Source organism: Zootoca vivipara, chromosome 2 (assembly GCF_963506605.1).
Source record: "Zootoca vivipara chromosome 2, rZooViv1.1, whole genome shotgun sequence".
NCBI classification, from domain to species: domain Eukaryota; kingdom Metazoa; phylum Chordata; class Lepidosauria; order Squamata; family Lacertidae; genus Zootoca; species Zootoca vivipara.
This window is the reverse complement of record NC_083277.1, coordinates 71,003,024-71,028,293: the sequence shown is the minus strand read 5'-3', so window position 1 is coordinate 71,028,293 and position 25,270 is coordinate 71,003,024. Positions and strand designations below refer to the sequence as shown.

General features: G+C 43.7%; 1 protein-coding gene across 2 annotated transcripts; it reads left to right on the top strand.

Annotated features, from left to right (window-relative positions):
- On the top strand, window positions 1-24,804 carry SPRY4 (sprouty RTK signaling antagonist 4). 2 transcript variants are annotated; one of them, XM_035105364.2, is made up of 3 exons: window positions 1-302; window positions 15,541-16,381; window positions 20,065-24,804. In XM_035105364.2, exons 2-3 carry the CDS (start codon window positions 15,587-15,589, stop codon window positions 20,155-20,157), a joined length of 888 nt encoding a protein of 295 aa, XP_034961255.1. In that variant the 5' UTR covers window positions 1-302; window positions 15,541-15,586; the 3' UTR covers window positions 20,158-24,804. The 2 variants fall into 2 exon arrangements, with proteins under 2 accessions (XP_034961255.1, XP_034961254.1); XM_035105363.2 differs by having other exon boundaries at window positions 6-302; window positions 15,541-24,804.
- The last annotated feature ends 466 nt before the right edge of the window (window positions 24,805-25,270 follow it).

The following is a 25,270-nucleotide window of genomic DNA, read 5'->3' as shown; positions in this document are numbered from 1 at the left end:
CTGCAATGCCCACCCATTCATAGAATTGAGAGGACGGGCATGCGCAGACGAGGGCCTTTCCCTCCCATTCATAAAATAGCCATTTTCCCAGGCAGCAGTTGTTGCAATAGCGAGGCGAAGCGAAGGGGGAAGCGGCGGCTGCTGCTTGTGCTGGTGCTGACAGCGCAGCACTTGTAAGTCGCTCCCGGAGAAGCAGGGGTGCTCCGTGCCAAACTGCCCCCCTTGCCCGCACAGCTCGCGAACTGTCTCGGATTTAGGATTAACTCGCCTGTTGAGAGATGATCTTAGCTGGATTATTTCAAGTAAGTAAGGAATTTCATCTTTGTGGATTTAAATGCACAGGGTGAAAGAGGGGGGAAAGAATAACGCCCCGTAGAGGAAACATTTTGCTCCCTTTCCTGGTTGACTTTTCCTGACCTTCTGCGAGGAAGGCGTGTGTCGCTCAGCCAAAATCGACCCACGTCTCTCTCTCTCTCTCTCTCTCCCGCTCTCTCTCAAATAAAGCCAAGTATTTTATATATATGTATACGAATGAGATCTGTGATCTGATGATGATGATTGTACAATTTGGCTTGGCCATCGCCTGCTCTTCCCGTTGCCATCTGCATTTGGGCATTTAGATAAGGTATGAGTGGACGTTGGGATCCGTCTTAGAATTCTCTTCTTGTTAAATAAGAATAAAAATCTCTTAACCGCCCCCGCTTTCCCAGTTGAGGGGGAGTTTGTCGCTTGCTTGTGTGTGCCAGAGTGGTGGCGAGGGAACCTTTCGCTGTGCAAGGCTGGCGGAGCCCACGCGCCCCCGGCTTGACAAACGCAGCTGCCCCTGAGCGCTCTTCGCCTCCTTCCTCCTGCGCCTCTGCCTCGCCGGGCTGCGCAGTGGCTCCGGAGCCTGCTCTTTCTCTCTCTCTCTCTCCATAATAGGGCACTTTAGAAAGGCGAGCCGCTGGAGTGTCGGCTCCTGGCTGCCTGACCTTTGCTCCCTCGCGTTTTATTTCATGCAACAGCCCTGCATCGACGACTACGCCACCCCACTCCCCCCGATTATTATTTTTTCTATTTTAAAGCCTCACTTCACCTTTCTGTCCATCTTGTGATGTTGAACTTGGAGAGAAACAGGGGATCAGATCTGGAATAAAACTGCGGAGGTTGGGTGCGCCAAGGGGTTCTCTCCTGGACCTGTGCGCAGCGAACCCGGAGTGTGTGTGTGTATGTGGAGGGGAGAAAAGGCGTATGAAGAAATGAAATAGCGCCTGGCTCACTTGTACAGGGCCTTCTCCACCTATGGCGTAGTACAGATCTATAGGCGAGGCTGGCGTTTGTGCTGGAAGCAGCCGTGGCGTCACAGCGCCTGGCAAACCGAGAGGGGCCTAGAACCCCTCGCAGATTCTGGCCACCCAGGACCTCGAAGGCAGCAGCCCTGGGTGCCCAGCGAGGAGGGCGAGCCGGCCCGGGGATTGTAGAGCTTCTCAGTGGGCGTGCAGAAGGGCATCACCGGGATGAATGCTACAGGGAGGGAGGAGAGGGGAGGAAATCAATCTCTTCTCCTCTCTTCTCCCCCTCCCCACCCTCATTTCTTTCCTTGAGAGGAGAGCATGCAATGCATTGCAAGGGAGAGCCTGACGCGCCTGCAACCCAACCTTCCCACCGGGCCTGAAATGTCAATGTCAAAATCTCCTCTTGCTAAACTGAGGTGGGGGGGGGGATAAAGGACGGTTTGCTCAGCTGATTTCCGCTCTAAGGTGATTTTGCTAGGGAGCCTCTTTTTAGTATCTCCGAAGGATTTCGACAGAGAAAATAATTCGCAAGGGAAAGCCAGCTGTTTGCAGAGATTTCCAAGTGAGCTTCAGAGCTCTCCTTCCTCTCCCCCAACCCCCATCCTTCATCCTTCATCAGCATGTTCAATATTTAACATAGCTTCCTTGATGTGTTTAAAAGTAGTGTCAGCTTGTGCACTGAAGGCCATGATCTCCACCACTGGCTTCCTTTTCACCAACCCACTTGTCTTCCAAACACACACACTCACACATATATATGAATGGTAGGAATGGGTGTCTGGTGAGGGAGAGGCAGTTCTCATGATCTTGGAACTCTTCTGAGGATGTCTCCATTTGATAAATGCGCTGCTTTCTACAGCCTGCTGCGTCCCGTTCCTACTAGGAGCCCTAGTTTGATATTGCCATGTTAAATTAAAGCACCTTTTAAAAGGAATGTCTCCTTCCCTGGAAGAAAAAACCAAACCTATGGATAATCTTTGAAAGCATAAAAAACAAAAGTGTTTCTATTGAGTAATGACTAACTCTGTTTATGCAGGATGATGTTATCACAGAAGTCTGTTATCATCGGGCTTCATAAAATGGCAGCAAGGAGCCTTTTCTCTTCCATTACAATATCTAGTTTTCCTCAAGTCTGGCTCAAATTGAGCATAAAATTCATTAGAGGTATTGAGAGCACCATTTACCTTACCAGGCCTGCATTCTTGTTAGATTTGCATCTCTCTTTTGACAGATGGGAGTGTGGAGGTTGTGGAAACCTTAAAAGGCTACTGGGGGTCTGATCCCAAACACACTTACTCAGAAGTAAGAACCACTGAGTTCAGTGTGCTCGGTAAGCGTGTTTAGGATTGTGTACTTAGCGCAGTCTCCTCTAATTTGGCATCTCAATAATTAAAAGTGTGAACAAAACGAAACCTCAGAGATGTTTGCCAATGTGAAATCAGGTATTGCTTGGTGCGTATATTAGAGGCAAAAAAAAGAGTTCCCAGAGATTTAGATATCCTGCCAAAAAAAGGTCTAGCCGTGTTTGAGCTGAAATAATGCACAGTTGGCCATGATTCTCCAAAAGAGTTGTTCAGTCACTTCAGGATTTCACAATTGCCAGCAACCATTTGATGTCTTGCGTTGAGCACTCAGGTGCCTTTTCTCAAGGACCTCATCCTTCTGGTCTTGCTTATTTGTTTAGTTTCTCTCCAAGAAGCCAAGGCTGCTGGGCACAAGGACCACTCAATTCCCTTGATTTAGCAGGGCTTGGAGAGCGCAAAAATGGTTGAAGAAATCTGATACTAGTTCGCTTTACTGTAGGGTGTCCTTTAGGCCTGGTAAGATATGTGGGGTTGGAAGCAAATATTTTAATGCACACCTGCTGATACCTTTCAAGAAAGTGCTTTAATGTAGCTTTATAGTCTTTTTAACACTTTGGGACATTTTGTGAAGGTGGATGCTGTATTTTCCTCCCATCCCCTTATCCCATAGTGCTTACAAGTAATTTGAGTCTTGTTAACAGTGGTTCCTTTCCTATTGCTGGCCTGGTCGGTTCCTGAGAATCTGCTGCTTCCTTCCATTGGAAGGTGAGCTGGGAAATCCTTCCGATGCCCTTTAGGGTTTTCCTGCTGCGTGCTTCAGTTTTCTGCCCTTTTTATAGTCGTGTTTCAGCTTTCAAGCTCCTGTCCTCACAGTTGGATCTAGTAATGCTAGAAGCGTAACCAGACAACGCATCACAGTGTAGTTCCAGGTAGACTTTTTGGTCTGATTCAGCAGGGGCCATCTCCTCATTAAAGGTGCATTCCCCTGGCACCTGGAAAAACAATAATTGCATGTAGCAGTATAACTCATCAGAGTTGGGAGGGATCTTGAAGGTCATCCAGCCTAACCCCCTGCTCTATGCAGCCTGCAACTACAGCATCTCTGACAGCTGACCTTCTAGATTCCTCCTTAAAAACCTCCAGATAAGGAGAGCCCACCGCTACCAGAGGCAATCGGCTCTTGGCAAGAGGACATTTCTCCTAAGCTTTCACCAAAATCTTTCTATTACCATTTCCATTCTAGTCCTGCCATCTGGGTTAGCAGAGTCTCCTCCATCTTCCGCATGCCAGCCCTTCAGGGATATAGAAATGGCTATCATGTCTCCCCTTAATCTTTTCTTTCCCCAGGCTAACTAGATCCAGCTCTCCAACTGTTCCTCATAGGACCACACAAAGTGCTGTGCAATGCAGGGAGACGGGATGTGCTTGGAAATCCAGCTGACCTTCAAGCTGGGCACTTCTGCTTTGCTTCCAGGTGGTTTACTTGCTCAGGCATAGAAGTGAGACTACAGTCATGACCCTATCAAGAATTGTGGCTTATTGGAGTGACACCTGTTTGTTTGGTTGTGTGCGCGCACATTTTTTTAAAAAATGAACTCGCCATAGCATCTTTCTAGTTTGATTTTTCTCTGCAGCATGACAATTGTTTGACCCCTCTTGACAGGTAAGCTGTCTTCTGTTTTCATGACCGCACAATCAATTTGCACCCTGCATTTACTCAGAAAAGCAAAGAGCTTCTCTTCAGATTCTTTCCCTGTTGCCTTGCTCGTTTCCAGAAGTTCTTTTGTTCAAGAGGAATGAATACTTTCTTATTCCCTCTCGATTCTTGCCAGGCTTCTCTGGGACATTCAGCAAGAGCAGTTAAAAGTTCCACAGCTATTGTATGTTTGCTCCGTTCAGAAGGCTTCTGCTGCTCTTTCTTGACCTGTTCTTTTTTTGGGGACGACTTAAAAGTTCTCCAAGCTTCCCACGATTTACATTGCTTTACATTCATAGTAATCATTAGGTACAGTGCACTCTGTTCCGAGGGCACAATCCAACCACACTCAACGGGACTTGGAAGCCCTTAGCTGGATCATGCCTGCATGTGTTGTTCGAAATATAATTCTTGGCTAGTAACCTGAGAAATATGCTCGCTTCTTGCTACAGTTCACAGTATGGGGTGACCAAGATGGAAAAGCGTAGATATGATGATGAGCCAGAGTGGTGTAGAGCTTAGAGCACTGGGCTGGAAAGACCCACGTTTAAATCTGCACCCAGCAATGTCCTTCACATTGGATCACTCACTCTCTCTGCATAATCTTCCTCACAGGGTTGTTGTGAAGGCTAAACAGAGTGGGGGGAGAAGAGCCATGCATGCCATCTTGAGCTTCTTGGAGGAAAGGTGGGATATAAATAATAATAATAATAATAATAATAATAATAATAATAATAATAATAATAGACAGTCCACCCCTTTTTATTATGAATATGCAATAATGTCTCCTGAGCTTCTAGAGGAGGCCAAAGGGCTGGTTTCCAAAGAAATCAATCTTCTATGTGAATGTACACTCATTTTAGACTATACATCTAATGTCCTCCGCCATCCAATTGGCTCGCCTACTATCTGCTTGGAAACGGATCCCATTCTGTTTCACGGTATTTACCCCCAAGTATGGGTGCAAGGAAGTGCAGCCTTACTTCAGTACTTTGACCTTACTGGAAGAAAAAGGTGGTAAGAAGAAATCCAGGGCATTCCCACAACAGATTCTACGGTGTTCAGAGTCCCATTTTGGTGAGCTGTTGAACGGAAGGTAACTGCATGGAGTGGGTGGACCGATGAGTTCCTGGAGGAAGGTTCTTATTTCAAAAATCCATCTCAGACCATTGAGTGCTCCATCCATTCTGAGATATTATCACAGCCTGATCTGCCTGAGATGTTCTCATTTGTACTTCCCCTGGCAGAGTGGGTGAATTTCCTCTTGATCTCTGGGCTTTGGTGCTCTCTGCCACGACTTAGAATTATACAATTCTATAGTTGGAAGGGATCCCAAGGATCATCTAGTGTAGTATTCCCTCTGTGAGGAACATAAGATTAACACTGCTGGATCAGGGATCTAGTCCAGCATCCTGTTCTCACAGTGGGTCAAGGGCCTGAGCACAAGAGGAGGCTCCACTCCTGTAGTTTCCAGCAACTGGTTTTCAGAAGCATTGCTGCCTCCAGCCATGGAGGCAGATTTCCATACATACAACAAACGGATTGCACTAGAGCTATCGGTAGCCTTGGGCATTTCAAGACAACAGTCCTTTCTATTTCAATAGGCATCTCAAAGCAGTGCATAGCCTACTAGCTACCACTGTTGGACACTCAGTGTGTCTCAATAGTACATGTATGCAGAAGGCCCACGGAAATGAATCCAGACTCACTCCAGGGCAGTGTGCCTGGTGGGTTCCATCATTTTTGTAACTTTCCTATTGTCAGCCCCCCCTTTTGAGGTCTGGCCATCTGCAGAGGCTTTTTTATTCCTCGCTCTCTTTCAGGGAACTCAAGGCATCTACACAGTCTCTCCCATTTTATCCTCACAGCAGCCTTGTGGAGTAGATCCAGCTGAGAAGTAACAAGTAGCCCAAGGTCACTCCGTGAGATTCATGGCACTACGTTGACTCTTGGCTAATGTTCTCTTTGTAGTTTTAAACTTTTTAAAATTTAAAGCATCCCCCACCCCCAACCTCACCCATAGTGACTTATGGAATATGTCAGACTTACAATTTAAATGGCATGTCACAAAAGGAAAAGGGGTTCGGAGGGAGGAAAAAAACAGACTTAGGGACTAGTCCTTTTTCGTGAAGTTCTTGGAATGACCTGCTGGAACAGAAAGAGCTCAAGGAGAGGAGGTGCTGAAATTTTGCTGCATCCCTGTAGCCTGACCAGATGGCTGCCACTAAGTGACAATTGAGGGAGGAGCCTGACAATGTCAGTACTGTAGTGGTGGAACTCATTAGCCTTCTGTTCTTATTGCACCCAGTATCCATAGGCCTGGGAGCACCAAATACTTTAGCATTCTTGAAGCTAAGGAGGTGTGAACTAGACCCCTGCCTGTATGGGGGTGGGTAAGTCTTTCTAAAGGAAGTATAGGGTAAATAATGAAAAGGACTAAGGATTCTATCCTTTCCCCTCACCCCACCCGGCCACCCCTTATAGGCTAATGAAGAGTTGCGTGTTTTTAATCAGAATATATTGTTTGGCTCCCCCTGAACCAAGGATTTTATTGGATGTATAGAACACAGGAAAAATACAAACAACTAATCTTCCCCCATCCCTCTTTCTTTAGAGAATATATTATTGGCTTTGGGGCAATTTGGAGAGGATATAGGTCATCTGCGACTGACAAACCTAATATAGTAAAAGATCCTGCTTTCCCCCCTTCCTTTGACACAGTAAATCTTCAGGCCATCAAATCATGTTTTTCAACAAGAGATGTGGGTAAAATGGGAAAACAAGGATTTTAAACAGTTAAGAGATTACTTGAAGTGATCTCCCATCTCCTCCAAGTGCTACAGGTTTTGCGGAAGGAAATCCAAACAGGCAGCTCTGTTCAAAAAATAGCAACTACATGTATTATTAAATGTATTTACCACTTATACAGTCGTACCTTGGTTTTCGAACAGAATGCATTCCAGAAGTCCACTCGACTTCTGAAACATTCGGAAACAAAGGCGCAGCTTCCGATTGGCTGCAGGAGTGTCCTGCAGCCAACCAGAAGTCACAGAAGTCATGCCGGACATTCAGCTTCCAAGGCAAAATTCGCAAACTGGAAACACCTACTTCCGGGTTTGCGACATTCAAGTTCCAAGTTGTTCGTGAACGAAGCTGCTTGAAAACCAAGGTATGACTGTATAACTAAGCAGTTTACAACTATGAAATCAATATATAAGTAAAGTACACAACAATAATTCTACCGGGTCACTAAAACATCCTTAATTAAGTTATACAACGAAACAAACAATTAAAAAGCATGCCAGTCATAGTGGATATAAAACAGGCATCCCCAAACTTCGGCCCTCCAGATGTTTTGGACTACAATTCCCATCTTCCCCGACCACTAGTCCTGTTAGCTAGGGATCATGGGAGTTGTAGGCCAAAACATCTGGAGGGCCACAGTTTGTGGATGCCTGGAAAAAAAAACATGGCCATTAAAACAGTTAAAAGCAAAAACAAAAAACAGTTAAAGTAATAGAATCATTTCTGGACTTCTGTTTACAGTGGTACCTCGGTTTATGAACACAATTGGTTCCGGAAGTCTGTTCATAAACTGAAGCGTTCATAAACTGAAGCGAAATTTCCCATTGAAAGTAATGGAAAGTGGATTAATCCGTTCCAGATGGTCCGCGGGTTACTTAAACTGAAGCGTTCATAAACTGAAGCGAACTTTCCCATTGAAAGTAATGGAAAGTGGATTAATCCGTTCCAGATGGGTCCGCGGAGTACTTAAACTGAAGCGTTCATAAACTGAAGCATGGGTGTAATTGGTTGCGGAAGTCTGTTCATAAACTGAAGCGTTCATAAACTGAAGCGAACTTTCCCATTGAAAGTAATGGAAAATGAATTAATCCGTTCCAGTTGGGTCTGCGGCGTTCATAAACTGAAAATTCATAAACCGAGGTGTTCATAAACCGAGGTTCCACTGTATAGTGCTACTTGTACTGATTTCTTAGGGACAGGATCCTTTCTCTTTCTTATAGGTGTACCAGGATTCCATTTTCAATCTAGTTTCATTTTAAATCAGTGAGACTTGAATTGGAATACTTAAGGGCAGACAGATGTGGTCTGAAACACTTCTAGAATCTTGGGTCGCATTTCAAAAGGGGGCAAGCGTTGAGCTCGAGCTCAGGTTGAAGCTGAGTGTGTGCTTGATTGAAATCCTGAGGTGAAAAAGTAAGTATAGATAGCAGTGGCAAAGTCTGGAGAAGTGCATAAGACTCAAGGTGCTAATGATTTAGATGGTGGCTGGTGTACTCTGTCCTTTCTTGCCCCATTGCACTGACAAACAATCTATTGATGAGCCCCAAAGCAAGTTTGAATCACGGAATCCAAGTGCTAGTGATTTAAAAATAGGTGGCCATGTGGTCCCTTGCAATAGCTATGCCATCCCTAAATATGCCAGCTGCAGGAGTGGTTGAGAAGTGAAGTGCTTGTGATTTTAGTCCCATGCACCTTCATACTGCACACTCACCTTTAAACCATAGTTAGGTTTAACAGGTTACCAGACGTCCCCGTTTCCCAGGGGATAGCCCCCAGATTTACAAACCAGTCCCCTTACAAAAGCCATTAAAGTTGAAAAGTGTCCCTGGATTCATTGAAAAAAATCTGGTAACCTTAAGCTTGAGCAATGTGTGTATACAAATAGATATTTATATGCCCCTGCACTGTATGGCCCTATTGAAAAACCCTTTTAAACCATTTCACTAGTTCTCAACTTGTGCTCTATACGTTTCAGTGTTGGAGACCTATGTGCCTAGCAGGGACTCGGTTTTGTCTCCCGCATCACACACAGAGCCCAAGATCTCTGCCAGACCTTGCAAGGTGACCTAAAACACTCAGAAGCTGCAAGCGATGTTAAATCTGCTTCCTCTGACTTACCAGATCAGCAAACAAATGTTTAGCTAGCAATAATGCAGTTTACAGTATGCCAGGATTTAGAATTCCTGGATAATGCTGGGGGCTTCCAGCTGAGCTGAAACATGCAGGTGCTGAAAATGTCTAGTTTGTACTTTATATTGGAAAAGCTTATTCTGCCTACACGAACATTTTATTTATCTTTTTTATTATCTCTAAAGGAGGACCTGTAATGTCTTGTCTTCTGCCTTATGCACCCCTTTCTGTCTTTGATGTTTCCCAACATCAGGTGTGAACTGTTAGTGCCCATCTTAACACTAGATCATTGCACTCAAAGTCCTGAAAGTATCTGATGTACAGTAGTTGCATCTCTTGAAGCTAAGCTGGTGCAGACCGGCTTATGTTCTTGCATGGGAAAAGAACACATGACTGACACCCCCTCACCCCAAAAACCACTCAGGTCAGTTTGGAGAGTTGAGTGGAAATAAGATGCAGCCTCATAAAACAATGCAATGCATTTAAAATTTGAGTTGAAATGACACATCTCGTGGACGAATTTCAAGGATCTACTGAGCAAATGGAAAGACTTAATTTTAAGAGAATGGATGTTTATTTGTTGCGTAGGAAGTAATTTGCTATTTTTTTCATTGTGCATAGGTCTGCAATGCTTCTTAGTTCAGGGTCATTTCAAATGTGCAAAAATAGCATGAAGTTCTCCTCCTTTAAGCTAAAGGAGGAGTAGGGGATCATAGAAAATGAGATAAAGGAGATAAAGGAAAATAGAGAGATAGATATTGGAGTTAATGTAAATAAGAAGAAAAGTTTTAGAGAAAGAATTAGGTAATTAAAGCAAAGCAAGATTAGAAGAAAGTAAGAAAAGGGAAGTGATGTATGAGCGGTAGGGAGTCAATTTTTAATTTGTATGTTTATTGTGTTGATTGTAATGGTTTGTTTTTTTCTTTTTTCTGATTTATGTCATTATGTGTTATGAAATATTATTTTGCGTAGGATCTTGTGTTTCTTTTGTTTGTTTGTATTTTTCCTTTGTAAATCATAAGGTTTTTGTATTTTCTTTTGTATTTCTTTGTTTGTATTATTTTCTTTTCTTATAATTTTGTAATATTTTGAAGAGTGAAATAAAGTTTCTTTTAATAAAAAAAAAGCATGAAGTTCAGTTCTTCAGAGTGCTGGTGGAGAATTGTATGTCTGAGCATTCAGTGCTTTAAAAAAGCAAGAAAAGATCTCTGCCTGCAGAAAGCTAGCAAGTCAGGAAGAAGGCAAGGACAAATGCACTCTGAGCTTTCCAAGTGAAGCAGAAAAATGTTTTAGCGGGAAACATTCAAACACATATTCCCCCACTTGCCTTCTAAAGTGATATACATACAGTAGTCTAATGAAGAATGACGCATAGTTGCCGCATATTTGAAATTTAGTTATAGATGACTCTTCTGAAAACCCAATGTGCTGAGGTGGTGGTGAATAGATCTAACTATTTCAATATCTTGTCAGCCAGAGCTCTGTCTGCAGTTCACCTATACATTTTGTTTCAAAAGCTATAAAATAAAATACATGTTTTATGTCCCAGTTGAAGTTATTCACTCAGCCTTTAAAATCTGGGCTGGTGATTCCATCAACACCGACATAAAAGGAAACTGGTGGGCTTGCTCAACCTCACTCCTTTTATATACCGTATTTCTGTCAGCATTTGTACCATCAACAATCAAGGCTGAAAACTAGCTTCTCAATGAAAAAAAAAATCATGTTTCTAAGCTGCATAGCATTGCTCCCTAAGCTCTATTATGGCTAATAAATTCTAACCTTCAGCAAATACTGCTGACGTTGGGACTTTAAGCAAAAAGAAAATGCAAATTTCCCTGAATCCATGCTTATGGACAGGTTTTGGTTGTGTGTGTATGTTTTTAGATCTAGCATATTTTTACAGGTTTCAAAAATTCCTAACTTTAAAAGATTACCGTAATTGACAACAAATGGGGTTGTTGTTGGTGTTTATTTTAAAAAAGGAAAATAATAATAATAATAATAATAATAAATATCAGGTGCTTGACTTTTCCTCAAAATATTGTTAAAATCTGGCATTGGCATGAAGGTCAATGCTACCAGAAGTCTAGAGATAACGTCTATCTTGTTCTTGGGCTTGCACAGCACATGCTGTTACCAAGCTTCCAGAATACTGAGAACTAACCCAGAAAATTAAAGTACAATATGTCCTGGCCATGGATGGAGGTTCCTCAGCTCAGTTTCATTTCATACCTCTGCTCTGGCCCCATCTCAGAGTCGAGGAACCCTGCAGTCTGGAAGACTGGAGCAAGTCATGCTGCTGTTGTTTAGGATTATTGTGCCTCGCAGAAGGTCGTGAAAATTAATTTTATTCTTGGGTTTTTTTCTCATATTCACACTGGTATGTCACAAAGAGCTCCTCCAGATGTCCCGTTAATTGCACATTAATGAGGATTTGTGCTCCTGATGCACCTTCAAAAGTGTCAGTGTGGTTCCAGTCAGTGCGTACCCTGTAGCATCCTGCTGAAATCCCATAACTCTTTATACAGCAAAGGTTCTGGCTTATTTTTGCTCCACATTTGTTGCACTGTAGCCCCTCCAGAAGGCAAACAATGTGGGGAGGCATCACAATCACCAGTCTGGAGGGCCCCTAAATTTGTAGGAGTTGTACTTGTTGGTGCTGCTGCTACTGCAACAGCGTGGCCACCATTCTGTAGAGAGGCATAAAATTCCCTATCCAGGATCAAACTCGGGAGAAACTGGTTCTGCCAGTTTGTGGGAGAAACCTACTATGCTCAGCACTGATTGGCCAGTGTTTGCAGCATCACAAACCCACCAACCTTGGGGCCTTGTTTTGGGGGAGCTCTTTTAAAATGTACTTTTTTCTTTTATAAAATAAAGAGGGCCAAATAAATGTTTAAATAAATTAATCCTACTATGATTTAAAAACAAAATAGCTGGAAAGCCTGGCTGAGGGTTTTGGGAGAAGGGGCGAGGCAGACGACTGCGATCAGCATTATAATTGCTGAAAAGCACATCTGCTCCAATGCGTTTTGAAATGCAGAAGCGGGCAAGGGAGGAAGGCTGACTCCACAGATGAGCTATGTTTTTAAAAGTTCATTTGTTTAACTCAGGGTGTAGGCAACCTAAGGCCCGGAGGCCGGATCCGGCCCAATCGCCTTCTCAATCCGGCCCACGGATGGTCTGGGAATCAGCGTGTTTTTACATGAGTAGAGCCCCCCACAAGGTCTGAGGGACAGTGGACCGGCCCACGGCTGAAAAAGGTTGCTGACAACCTGGTTTAACTCTATGGTCTGTGAGCCAAAATCTATCCAAAGTAAAGCACTGCAAGTCCCACTGATTTCATGGGGAAGAGTGTTTAAGTACATGCTTTCCTATCTAAAATAAATGAGATTTTAAAAAGCATAGGGCTGCAATCCTAGATGCCTGTGAGGCCCATTGAACCCCGTGGGGCTTATTTCTGAGTAGATTGCATATAGGATTTCACTGTTACTCTAAATGTGCTGTGTGTCTGTGTCTATATCTGGTCTTTTGAGTTATTTTTTCTCTGTGCATTACTTATGATGAGGTGCACTGTGCCAGTCCTCACATTTTTCTCTGGGTTTCTGAAGCTCTAGTTTTCCTCCTTTAATTCTCTCTCTCTCTCTCTCTCTCTCTCTCTCTCTCAGTCCTTCTACGGATTTCAACAGCCTCTCCTCTCACCCTTAGCTAGGAATGGTTTTGGTCGGCTGCTTCTTTAAATTGTTCTTTTAAAAATATAATTAATAAATAATATAAAGGTCACAGCGAGGAAGTGGCAGCTCCACCAGAAAACAATGTGTACTCTCTAAATTTGAACCAAGCCATTTCCGCTCTTTGATTTAAGTTTAGTTGCTTCCTGTGGTTTCATGTCCTGCACTCCAGTTGAATCTCTGGATGGGCTCCAGTATAAATTGCACTCTTCCAATGAAATTAGAGACTAGCAAATAGATGGGTCAGCTAGTAAACAGCATTTAAACCAAATACTATGCTGCTTGGTTTTTGGATGAAAAATAGTCTGAATATTTGAAAGGATTTTGTGCCCTCTACTCCAATTTTCAGCTAGGTCACTAAACTTTGTTTTCATCCATCCTCTCGGAAGTTAGCTTTTGCCCTCTGTTACTTTTCTAGCCCCACGTTGAGGACTAGTAACAATGATTTTAGAAACTGAAACTAAGAAATCTGCTTTTAAGAAATTTGTATTTTGGTTGCTGTTATTACTGGGAAGAGAAAGGTGAAAAAGCAGAAAGCGTTGGCAGTTCAAAAACTTAATGCTAAATCACAGTTTACAAAACCTGCACTCCCTTTATGCACCGCTCCCTCCTTCTCCCTCACAGTACAGTAACAAGTAGGAGACCAGAAGCTTTTGCTCTTATTTTAGACTAACCACAGTTTAGCTTTCATGCTTCATGCAATCTCAGCTACGCCTTGTTGAAACAAGCCAACTTCAAACCATTGTTTATGAAGCTAACTTGCTTCAACAAAGCATAGTTAAAGCTCATCGTAGCAGTAAATTGTGGCTAATCTATAATGGAAATGGAAGTTTCCAATCTCCTCATGTTTGTGTTGGAGGAAGGGAGGGACAATATTGCGTGAAGATGTAGCTATGTCCTAGTCAAGAATTTACCAATCTGAAAGTAATGGATGCTTGAGGAATGTAAGTACCCATTATATAATTGCCCCAAATCTGTGCACCATTCTGACTCTTAAGAGCAAATGGGCCAGAGCCGAAGTAAAAACGAGTTGCAAAATTGCTTATTGTTTCTGATCATTAGTTATACTGAAGTAAATATTTGGGGTGTGACTTCATATGTGATTTACACATATCAGAAGAAATGTTGAAAACTGCTGCTTGTAAGCATTAGGGTGGTGTGTGTGTTCTTAGTTTTCTTTCTTGAGTGGATTAATAACCAACCTTTCTAACCCTCATGTTCAGGATGAGTGTATTTCATGAAAGGTGGCAAAGCCTGACCAGGCTTTTAGGGAATAGTTTTATTTCATAGTTCACAAATTAAAGGTAATTGTCCCCTCCATTTTGTATGTGTGCATATTTTAAATATCTGCTTTTAATTTGTTGGTCTGAAACTATTTGGCTCTCCGGGTAAAGAAGGGAAAGAGTGTGATTCCATCTAGTTCTAGGCATGTGCAAAACAATCCCCAACAGGTCTGAGTGTTCCTCTTTCTCCCTAACTAGTTAGGCAGTTCAATCCCTGAAGTGGGGGAAAGTGAGTAGATAATGCTGTATTTTTTAAAGCTACTGTTTATAAACCCAGTTCCAGCAATAGGCAAGACTGAAGAGTGTTCAGAATGAACATGTGGTCTCTTTATGGATGGTCACTAGGCTTTTTGCTGGATTGGTTGCCTTGGTGTGTTTGCATGACTGAGTAGGGGGGGGGGGACTTCACAAAGATAAGCTAGCACATATCTAAAAGCAGGTGTCTTCATTTATTTAATATATTTCTGTACTGTTTTTCAGGTGGCCCTCACAAAATTGTTTACATGAAACGATTGCAACAATAGGCATCAAAGTTCAGTAACAATTTTTTGCCACGACAGCAAACCGCAGGAGTGTCACTTGAGCTCTCCAGGGGCGTAGGAAGGGGGGGGGACAATAGGGGCGCTCCGCCCCAGGCAGCACGATCCCAAGGGCGCCATCGCAGCTGCCCCCTGGCTGCGCTGGGCACCCCGCCCCCGCAGGCGGCGGTCCCTACCCCCAGAATGCGCGCCACAACCCTACGGGCAGCGCACCATGTCCCAGAACATGCGCCATGCCCCTACAGGCGGCGCAGCATGCCCCCAGAACGCGCGCCGTCCCCTATGGACAGCGCGCCATGCCCCTAGAACGCGTGCCTGCTCTCTGCCCCCGCTTGCTCTCCACCCCCGGTGCCGGAGCATGAAGCTCCGCCACTGCAGCCATCCCTCCCAGAATGCCTCAATCTGAGGAAGGACCCCCATGGCCCTTCTTGAAGGGAGGTAGGAGGTGATGGAGGAAGAGAGCCTTGCTGGGCAGGTGGTGGAGTAGCAGCAGGGGCCTCTAGCGGAAGGCCTGGCCCTGCCCTTTGTGGTGGCAAGCATGGCTTGGAATGCCACCACAATGCATGTAACATGGTCTATGTTACCATCCCTTCCACCGGCATGGCACCACAAAGAGTTACACTGCAACTGGCTCTTTGACCAGTGCTGGCATAGGAACAGCTGAAGCAATTAGGCTTCGTTGGAACTGTGACAAGCAACAGCTAATGTCTGAACTCTTTTCTCCCCCCCCCTTCCTTCCTTCCTTCCTTTCTCCCTTTCCCTCAATCTCTTTCAGGACACTTAAAAGCAGTGTTTCTCGGTGCTGAAGGACAGCCTGAGCAATGGAGCCTCGGACACCTCACAGCATTACTGGGGTTCCCAATTCCACTGTGGCGGTCCAGCCTCTCCTGGACAGCCGCATCCCCTATGGCAGGCTGCAGCATCCTCTGACCATCCTGCCAATTGACCAAATGAAGACCACGCACCTGGAGAACGACTACATAGACAACCCCACACTGGCCCAGGTGGCTGCTCAGAAACATCCCCGGGGCCACCACGAGCCTGCCCACCCCCCACGATGCGAGCAGGACATCACTCATCCATGGATCTCTTTCAGCGGGCGGCCCAGTTCCATCAGCAGTAGCAGTAGCACATCTTCGGATCAAAGGCTTTTGGATCACATGGTTCCAGCCCCGGTAGCAGACCAGTCCTCCCCGAGGGCTGTCCGGATACAGCCTAAGGTGATTAATTGCAAGCCCTTGGACCTGAAGGGGCCTGCTTCTCAGGAGATGGACAAGCACTTTTTGCTGTGCGAAGCCTGTGGGAAATGCAAGTGCAAGGAGTGCGCCCTGCCGAGGACTTTGCCCTCCTGCTGGGTGTGCAACCAGGAGTGCCTATGCTCGGCTCAGAACCTGGTCAACTATTCCACCTGCATGTGTCTGGTGAAGGGCGTCTTCTACCACTGTACCAACGAGGACGACGAGGGCTCTTGCGCAGACCACCCCTGCTCCTGCTCGCATTCGAACTGCTGCGCTCGCTGGTCTTTCATGAGCGCCCTCTCTCTGGTCCTGCCTTGCTTGCTGTGCTACCTGCCGGCCACCGGCTGCGTGAAGCTGTCGCAGCGGTGCTACGACCAAGTGAGTCGGCCAGGATGCCGGTGCAAAAACACAAACAGTGTGATTTGCAAAGCATCACCTGAAGGGAAAGTTGGCAGCAGGCCAGAGAAGCCATTTTGATCTCTGGAGAGAGGGGGGGGCATTAGTGCCGAAAAACAACAGGAAAGGGAGTTTCATAACCTGCGTTGTGAGTGTAACATGTGTCAGCCTTTTGCTTTCAACAAACGAAGGGAAATGTCTCTTTCCAGGAACTGAAGCACTTTGGGATTATTCAGGGGGTTGCGGAAGTGGTGATCTGTACTTATTATGCAGTAGGGATCTGAAGAATCTTTCTGATTATTTTTGCAGGGCAAAGGCAGAAATCTACTAGATAGGGCAATCTGAAGACTGCTTCTGTTCATTTCTTAGTCTTGGCTGGTTGCTAAGTCTGCATGCCACAAGAATAATTAACAGATGGGATTGGCAGGTACATCAACAGCTGTAACAGGGTTCTTATTCCTAGAAGGTGATATCCATTTCAGCCCCCTCCCCCACTCTACTCCAACCTTTTATTTATTACCTGTAGACCATTGGCAACCAAGAGTTAATGTTCTCAACACTTTAGTAGGGACCCTGCCCAACCCCTCAATATCCCCTCCACACACACACTTAAGGCAGTTATTGAAAAAGATCCTTCTATCCATTCCCTAAGTCCTTTTAAGTCAGCCTCCATGGGCCAAAATGATAGAACTTGATAGGCAGAAATCAGCAGGTGCTACTTTTTTACAGCATGGAGAGGATGTTGCCCTTAGCAGATTGATGCATATCACGCTACAGTTGAGGCACAGATGGAAAAGTGGGCAAGCCCACCAGTTTCCTCCTCTTAAGGCCATTTTATTCTTCGTTGCTCTCTCTCTCTCTTTCTTTGGCTTCATTGAATGTATACAAAGAATACATCTTGCCTAGGGACATGATCTGTCCCTCATTTAGCATCTGTTGGATGCTATTGGTGTGTGCGCCTCCCCCCCACCCTCACACCGGAACAATTTTGCCAGTAACAGGAAGATCTCTGACCTGCAACCACCGATATGGAGATAATCCACTGCCTTCAGTAAGGCTACTCTTTGAGGCTTTGATTCTTAAAGTGCGCTGGCAGCCCTTGCAGCTAAAATGCGGTTCTCTGAGCAAAGCTTCCAGTAACAGGAGTGCTTGAGAGACGAGGCCCCTTTTCAGCCACGTGTTTCAGATGCATTTGGTTCTGAGCACACATTTAACATCGATAAATTACTTTGCCCAATCAAACGGCACACTCAGGGTATCACACAGCGAAATCTTGCTAAGGCAAAAACAAAAAAAGGCTTTGAAGGCACCAATATCATAAACCCTTCCATGTCAAATTGTGGCAGCCCTCCTCTCCTTGAAATAAACTATGTTCAGCTTAATTGAGGTACACATAAGTACTTACAGCATATGAGCCTAAACCAGCCTTTGGCAACCTGGTGGCCTCCAGATGTTGGCTGGGATTGATGGGTGTTGTGGTCCAACAACATGTGGAGGGCCCCAGGTTGGTGAAAGCTAAGCTAAGAAATCACCTACATTACCCTTCTTCCACCTTGCACTCACTGGGCCAATGCAAACTGAGCACAATGCCTTTGCATATATGTGGGATGGGTTCACACACACACAGAATATCAGTGCAACCCCAAGTTCACATGAAAGGTGGATTTGGTTTTGGCCAAATGACATTTGCTCAGTATTTAAATTCTCACTTTTATTGCTGCTGCTCAACTTTTGTCTCCTGTAAAATAGCATTATCTATTAAATACAGAGGAATTTCTTTTTAAAAGGAAAATAATAAGTCTATTTTAGCATCAAGTACTTTTAGAGGAGCATGTGGAAGCTTAGAGGTGAATATTTGTTGCAAACTGCCCATGTTTTTCAGTAGCCAACAGTTTTCAGCCTCATCTATACACTCAAGGTTAGGGTTATTGCATGAGGGACTGTTGAATTCCTGTTGGGAAGAGAACAGAAGCACCTCTATTCAAGACCAATGTTGCATTCCCTTAAAGTGGATTAATCCCATTCTATCGACAACCACAAGGTGCTAAACAGAAAACAGTTCACCAATATAATGAATCAAACTGAGTGGGTATTTGTTGCATGCAAAAAGCTGAACTTATGTCTCTGCTGGTTTTATTTTTCAACTTGGAATTCCTGTACTGGAGTGACTGTGTGAAAACTGCCTTGTTTTAATTAGGCAAGCAGTAGGCAAAGCCCACGCTCTCATTCTCCAAGCAAATCAGATTTCTCATTTGAAATGAAACACACACACTATACTGACAGTAGCAAACCACCGCCCCCCCCCCCCAATTTTGCTTTTACTGATTGGGGGTTGACTTCATTTTTTGAGAACTGTATATATTTATTGATTGGGAAATATTTTTAATCTTCCTTTTTATATTTATAATATGCCGGCTATGTATATAGTGTTTCACAGAAAAAGGGATGCTACACATACGTTGTCAAGATACTGGTTTGTATAGTTTAGCCTTGCCAAGAACACACTGGGCACATCCACTGGGAGCATCTGCCCATAGAAGTGAATGGGAGAGACATCAAGAATGCCTTTTTGGTGCCACTCCCATCCATTTCAATGGAGAGTATTTCATAAGTTCCTGTTGGGTTGCGCACAGTATGTTGTACATATATATTCTTGCACAAACTTGAGGGAACCATGCAATGGGGGAGTGGGGGGAAAGAAAGAGAAACTTAGCCAAAATACTGTTGAATGTATAAATCGCCGTAGCTTTTCAAGGGATGGTAAACCAGGCTCACAGAGTATAAGCCAGCTGGGCATCCAGCCTCATACACAACACTCTCGGTTAATTATATGCTTTATTGTATCTTATGCTCCTGTTAACGTGGGACAGCCCTGATCAGGCAACTACAGATTCCAGCTGGCTTGGCTGCCCATAGCAAGTAAGCAAACTGGTGGATCAGCACTTTGCCAATTTATATATGTACATACCCACCTGGAACATTTCTATATTTCTTATACAATGTTGTTGTTGTTGTGTTGTTGTTGGGGTTTTTTTTAAAAAAAATTGAAACCAGACCTTTAATTTTTACTGTACATAGCTCTAAACCACTGAAATTTCTACATGGGCTCCCCCCACCCCCCACCCATTTTAAACCTGTCAAGGCCAATCTGATGTAAGTGGATCAATGTGCTCTAAAAGGCTGCGAAAGGAAAGCCTACACAAATGTAGCAGAATGAAGCTCCTTGTATGGTCCAGGCCCCCCTCTGGTGTAGCAGTCAGTCAAGCATGTTTCTCCTGCTCTTTCCTCGAGGCCTAGCAACAAAGTTGACAAGTTTCATACTGAGCTTTGAAAGGTTTCTGGATTAGACCAGCCCAAAAGGCTGGACAACATTACACTGTTCCTTTTAGATGGACTTGGCTGCTGTGGTAGCAAAGGATTCCTCCCTCTTAAGCCAACACACTTTTCCTTTTCCTTTTTTTAAAGGCCACCTTCCACTTTTAAGGTACACACACACACACACACTCCTTTTGACATTGCCTCCAGGTTCAAAACACTAAGTATTCAAAAGGTTGGATAATATGGCTGCATACATTTGAAATTGAGTGAATGCTGTACTGGCTGCACCCCCAAGGGTCAAAACTTATCAGAAAATGAACCATCTTTTTTTTTAATTGTCCCGGCAGGTCAGGCTGGATCCTGGGGATGACCCCATCACTCAAGCGTTGTTGATCTTGTTGTTGTTTTGCCTTCCTGAAAACTCTTTCTCATTGCTTTAGCAAAGTAAAATATCTATTTCCTCTTCTGACCCTAGTAAATGTCTGTCTTGCAGCACTGTGCATGTTTAGGTTTATTTTTGTTCAGTTTTGCAGAAAACAGTCAAGGTTCTTCTTTACTTCTTCCATCAACTGAAAAAAAAATATTGCCACAAACGTTTTCCTTTGTATAGAATATTTATTTTGAAGCTCTATTTTAATAGTATTTATTTTAGAAGTCTACTATTGTAAGAGTTCTTCTGTTTGTGAAGAAAAAACAAGTTAAACTGAATGTACTGATCTAGAAATTATATATAAAATATATATTGTTAAATATACAAAGGTCCTCTTGCTTCTTTCTTGAAATGCAGTTTTTGACTCTCAGCGGTGAAATGGCACATATTGGGCCATGGGTGGCAAGAGATATTCCCTGGAGACTTATGACCGGAATTCCTAATGTCGTAGAACACTTCTTTGTTTATAAACTCAGTTTGTTTTGAAACTAAGAAGCAGCAACTCTGCAGAAGGGTACTCGCCAATTTGAATTCCCAACAAGGCATAGCCCAAAGGGTGTGCTCTGACATCACCCACTTATTTGCACAATCTCAGTAGGAGTACAACTGCTGTGGAGCTGGTTATCTGAGGCTAACAATAAAATAGCACAAGAAGTGGGCAAGAAGAGAAATCTTACGGGAGAACAGGCTGAGTTAAGTGGCTTAGTTTGGGGTGAAGAGAGCATAAGACTCATAGCATCTCATTGTCTTGAGCAGGCACCCCCAAACTTCAGCCCTCCAGATGTTTTGGACTACAATTCCCATCTTCCCCGACCACTGGTCCTGTTAGCTAGGGATCATGGGAGTTGTAGGCCAAAACTTCTGGAGGGCCGCAGTTTGGGGGTGCCTGGTATTGAGCCAGGTGTATGGCATAGGTCAAGAAAGGCCTCTATTAATGTCCCATTAATCTACATGGTAGCCCTGAACATTTCAGTTCAGCATTCCCTACCAGACAAGCCATACTATATTTGTATATATTCACATAGATGAGATAAATTATGATGGCTGAAATTCAGTATCATACAAAAGAGATTGTTACATCAGCGCACCTGTGTGCTGATTCTGGGGTTTTCCCCCTGATACTTCCAAGCAAATTGGGGGGGGCAGGGGGGGAGAAGGGAAAGCTCCATTGGGCTAGAGCAGGCATCCCCAAACTGCGGCCCTCCAGATGTTTTGGCCTACAACTCCCATGATTCCTAGCTAACAGGACCAGTGGTCAGGGATGATGGGAAACATCTGGAGGGCCAAATTTGAGGATGCCTGGGCTAGAGGGACCCATCGTGCTGGTTTCTGCTAGTGGAACAATTGAATTGAATCCACCCTATAATGCAAAAAGGAGTAGGTAAGCAAGTATATTGCATCAGAAGAGGCTGCTTACAGTAAATCAATGACCGGTAACCTGAACTCTACCCTGCATTTGGTTAAAACACTTTTTTCGAAGAGCTGCTTGGGCCCATGGAAGGTGTTTCTTTCCTTTGCAAAAGTAGTTGTACTACTGTTGCAATTTGAGTACTGTGGCCAGTGCTTTTCAACAAAATCAGCCACCTCACAAGTTTGTTGGCATTGGTAATAAACATTATGATGTCTGTATTATTCCCCTGTAAGAGGTGGGACTTGGCATACCATCACTTCTGTGCTTTTTTACCCAAAGTACATGTGCCCGTATATGTAATCTAAATAATGTTTCCAAAACTCTTTCGTTATGCCCTCTAATACATGTCAAAAAAATTTTTTTAAGGTAATAATAATTGAGAATGTGGGGAGAGAGGCAGAGAAAACCCATAGCTGTCAAGTTTTCCCTTTTCTCGCGAGGAACCCTATTCAGCATAAGGGAATTTCCCTTTAAAAAAAGGGAGAACTTGACAGCTATGGAGAAACCCTTCTGAAATAACTCTCATTTTCTGGATCAATTAAATGAATGGCCGTGTTCTCTCTTATGGCCGTGTTGAGGCACCAATTTCCAAACTCCAGCTTTTTTATTTTAAAAATGGCCACCACCATTTCCACCTGGTAAACTGAAGTTGGTCAATAGTCCCATGAGGCCTTGTTTTAATAGCCAAAACACATTACTCTTGCATGCTGCCCCTACTACACACACCACCCAAAATACTAAAGAATGTGGAAGATTTAAACTAAATCTAGTGCAACCTTCCCATTTGAGAGCATTAAATATTTGTGAACGGCTTCCTCAGAGACTGATGTAACTGCTCAGCGGCCGCGTCCACTGATCCCTGAAGATAGTGGTCAGGATGTTTTGTGAGTAAAACATTTCCAACGAGGTTTTTAAAATGGGTCTCAACATCTCTCCAATCAACTGAGATGGACATCCTCTTCCATTTAAACCTGCCCAAGTTTTTTCTGCCTTACTGGATGTTGAGAGAAGCTTCTGGGAAATCACCTTGGGAGCCATTTGCATCCCTCTGAAGTGAACGAAAGAGGAATGTTCCAAGCAAGCACAACAGGGTTACATCAAATGGGGTGGAGGAGAAAATAACTAGTATGCACAGGGGGCAGGTACCCTTTGAACCGAATCTAATTCTCACCATCCTTTCTGGAGAAAATAGTAAGACAAAATGTCAGAAGCTAAAGAACAGGAGGAAAGGAGTCCTAAGGACAAATCATTAGAAACATTACAGAAGCCAGCAGGAAAAAAGACCTTTTGGAAAATACTCTTATGAGTTTATCTTTGCTGTTTGAAAACAAAACAAAAAACCCAAACTCCGGAAGAACAAGATGTGTTACTTTTTAATTCTTTTTTATTATTACATTTATATTCCACTATTCATCCAAGGAGCTCATGGTGGTATACATGTTTCACCCTCTTTCCATTTCAGCCTCACAATAACACTGTGAGGTAGGTTTGGCTGAGAGATGGTGACTGGACCAAGGTCACCCCAAAATATATATATAGTGCCCCCCCAAGGTATGAGGGACAGTGGACCAGCCCCCTGCTGAAAACGTTTGCTGACCCCTGTCTAGTCCAACAATCTATCCATTACACTTATGCTACAGTATTTTAGAAATCACTTTTCTCAGAGAGCTCTGAACTGCATGTTAGCCTCACACAGCAAGCAACCCAGTCAGGCCAGTTAAGCAGAAAGGCAAACTACCAAGCCTTGCAGCTGAATGCTGCTTGGAACCAAAGCATTCAACACCACCGCGTCCAGTGCTATGCTATAATTGGCCGTCTTAAACGAGAAATGTTAATAACGCTAGAGGCATCCACTAAATTCAAACTTATTTGCAGGAACAACTGATGCTCTCTTGTAGTGAAGGAACCAAGCAGGGCACCCAAAAATCTCAAACATCTGGACTGTCTGGGTATATTCTGAGGTGATTCCCACCCCCCTCTGCAGCCTTCCCAGCTTCCCAACTTTCTCCCTAACACCCCCACCCCACGTTACCATATCGAAACCGTAGGCCATGCCCTCACACCAAACTCATCAGGAAGAATGACAAATGGGATTAATATAAGCCAACAACTTTGTGACAGGGGCCGGAGGAGAAGCCCTAGGCCACTTTGCCCCCTCTTTCCCACTTTCTCCCCCCCCCCAGTAGTTTCTTATTCTCCCACTTTAATAAAACAATATCTACGTGGCCCGAGGCAGGTGCGATTTTCATAATTTATGGGTTTCGGAGACAGGAAGAGAGCTCCGGAGTTTTATTGTGCTTTGCTCACTAAATGGCATTCCGATTGTCTACATATCATTCTTTCAGGCTCTGCTATCTGGCAGGCGTACAAGCCCTTTTGGAACCCACCTGTGCCTGCTGCCCCCAGGCAAGGGATAATTATGAACACATCTGTATGTGCTAAGCAGGAGATGAATGAAAAATTCTCCCCATTTCCCCATGTCATTAGAAAAAAAAATTCCTGCATTGACACCTCTATTAGCACTCAACAACTACAGGCTTGAAATAAACCTCCCTCCGATTCTTCCATTTATAAAAATAATAAAATATGCCTTCCCATCCCTAGCTTCTCTCCTTGCATTGCTCCATGTGGACATATGCAAATCCATCCCAGCAATTCCCAGCCTATCCATTGGAAGTCTAGGAGAGTGACTCAGTTCTGTTACAAAACCTGGGGTGAGGCTGCAATCCTTTGCGCACTAAATTGGAAGAACAGCGCAATCGTGTGTGTATGTAAGTCCCATCACATCCAGCGGGGATTACTCCTAAGTATGTGTGTATAGGATTTCAGCCTTACATTGTAATCCAACCTATGTCTTATCAGTGTGTGTTACTGGATCTTACTCCCAGTTAAGTGCAGGACTGCAGCCTCAACCACACATTCACTTCAAACAAACATCATTGTGAATGATCAATTTAGGAAATAAAAAGGTGTGGTTTTTTAAATCAAAATCAGATTTCAAAATTCATCAACAGCTGAATAGAGCTCCTGCTTGTACAGTATGAAAATAACATTGCCAGCTAAAATATGTAAACCTGAATCCCACTGAAGGTTTCTCATGTTAAAGTTTCAGAAACTTTTGAAATATGTGAACTTTCTTCTTTCTACTGTTGGACTACTGCCAATTGAATCTTGCTGCTGCTTTCCTGAGATAATTATTAAGGTAATAATGTCTCAACCAAGTTTAAACCGTTTGTTTGTTTGTTTGTTTGTTTGTTTGTTTAAAAACAAACCTGCAACTATGCATTGCAGAAAGCCTAACAGTTTTCCCACAAGGGTAAAAGAGTGAAGAAATAAATGTACATGCTAATACTCTCTCCCCTCAGCCTCAATCATATTTTTAAAAGCTGATGGTGGAGAGATTTGTTCCCTGAAAAATGGAGAGAAACATTTCCCCTTACAAAAATGAACCAGAATGTTTTTTAAATTTAAAGTGCAAGTTTCATTCATGACAAAATACACCAGTGGCCCATATTCACAGCAGAAGATAGATTTTATGGGGCCGGGTAGGTATAGCTCATAATAATCTCATTTTAGAAATACCGCTGCAATATGCCAACAACTGTGGCATAAGTTGTGACTGGTATCAATAGGAGCAGAAAATCTCTTTCAAGGTTGGCCTCATAAAGTTTTATTCAGTAAAGCTTTATTAGCTCTCAGCTTTAGAAAGTTA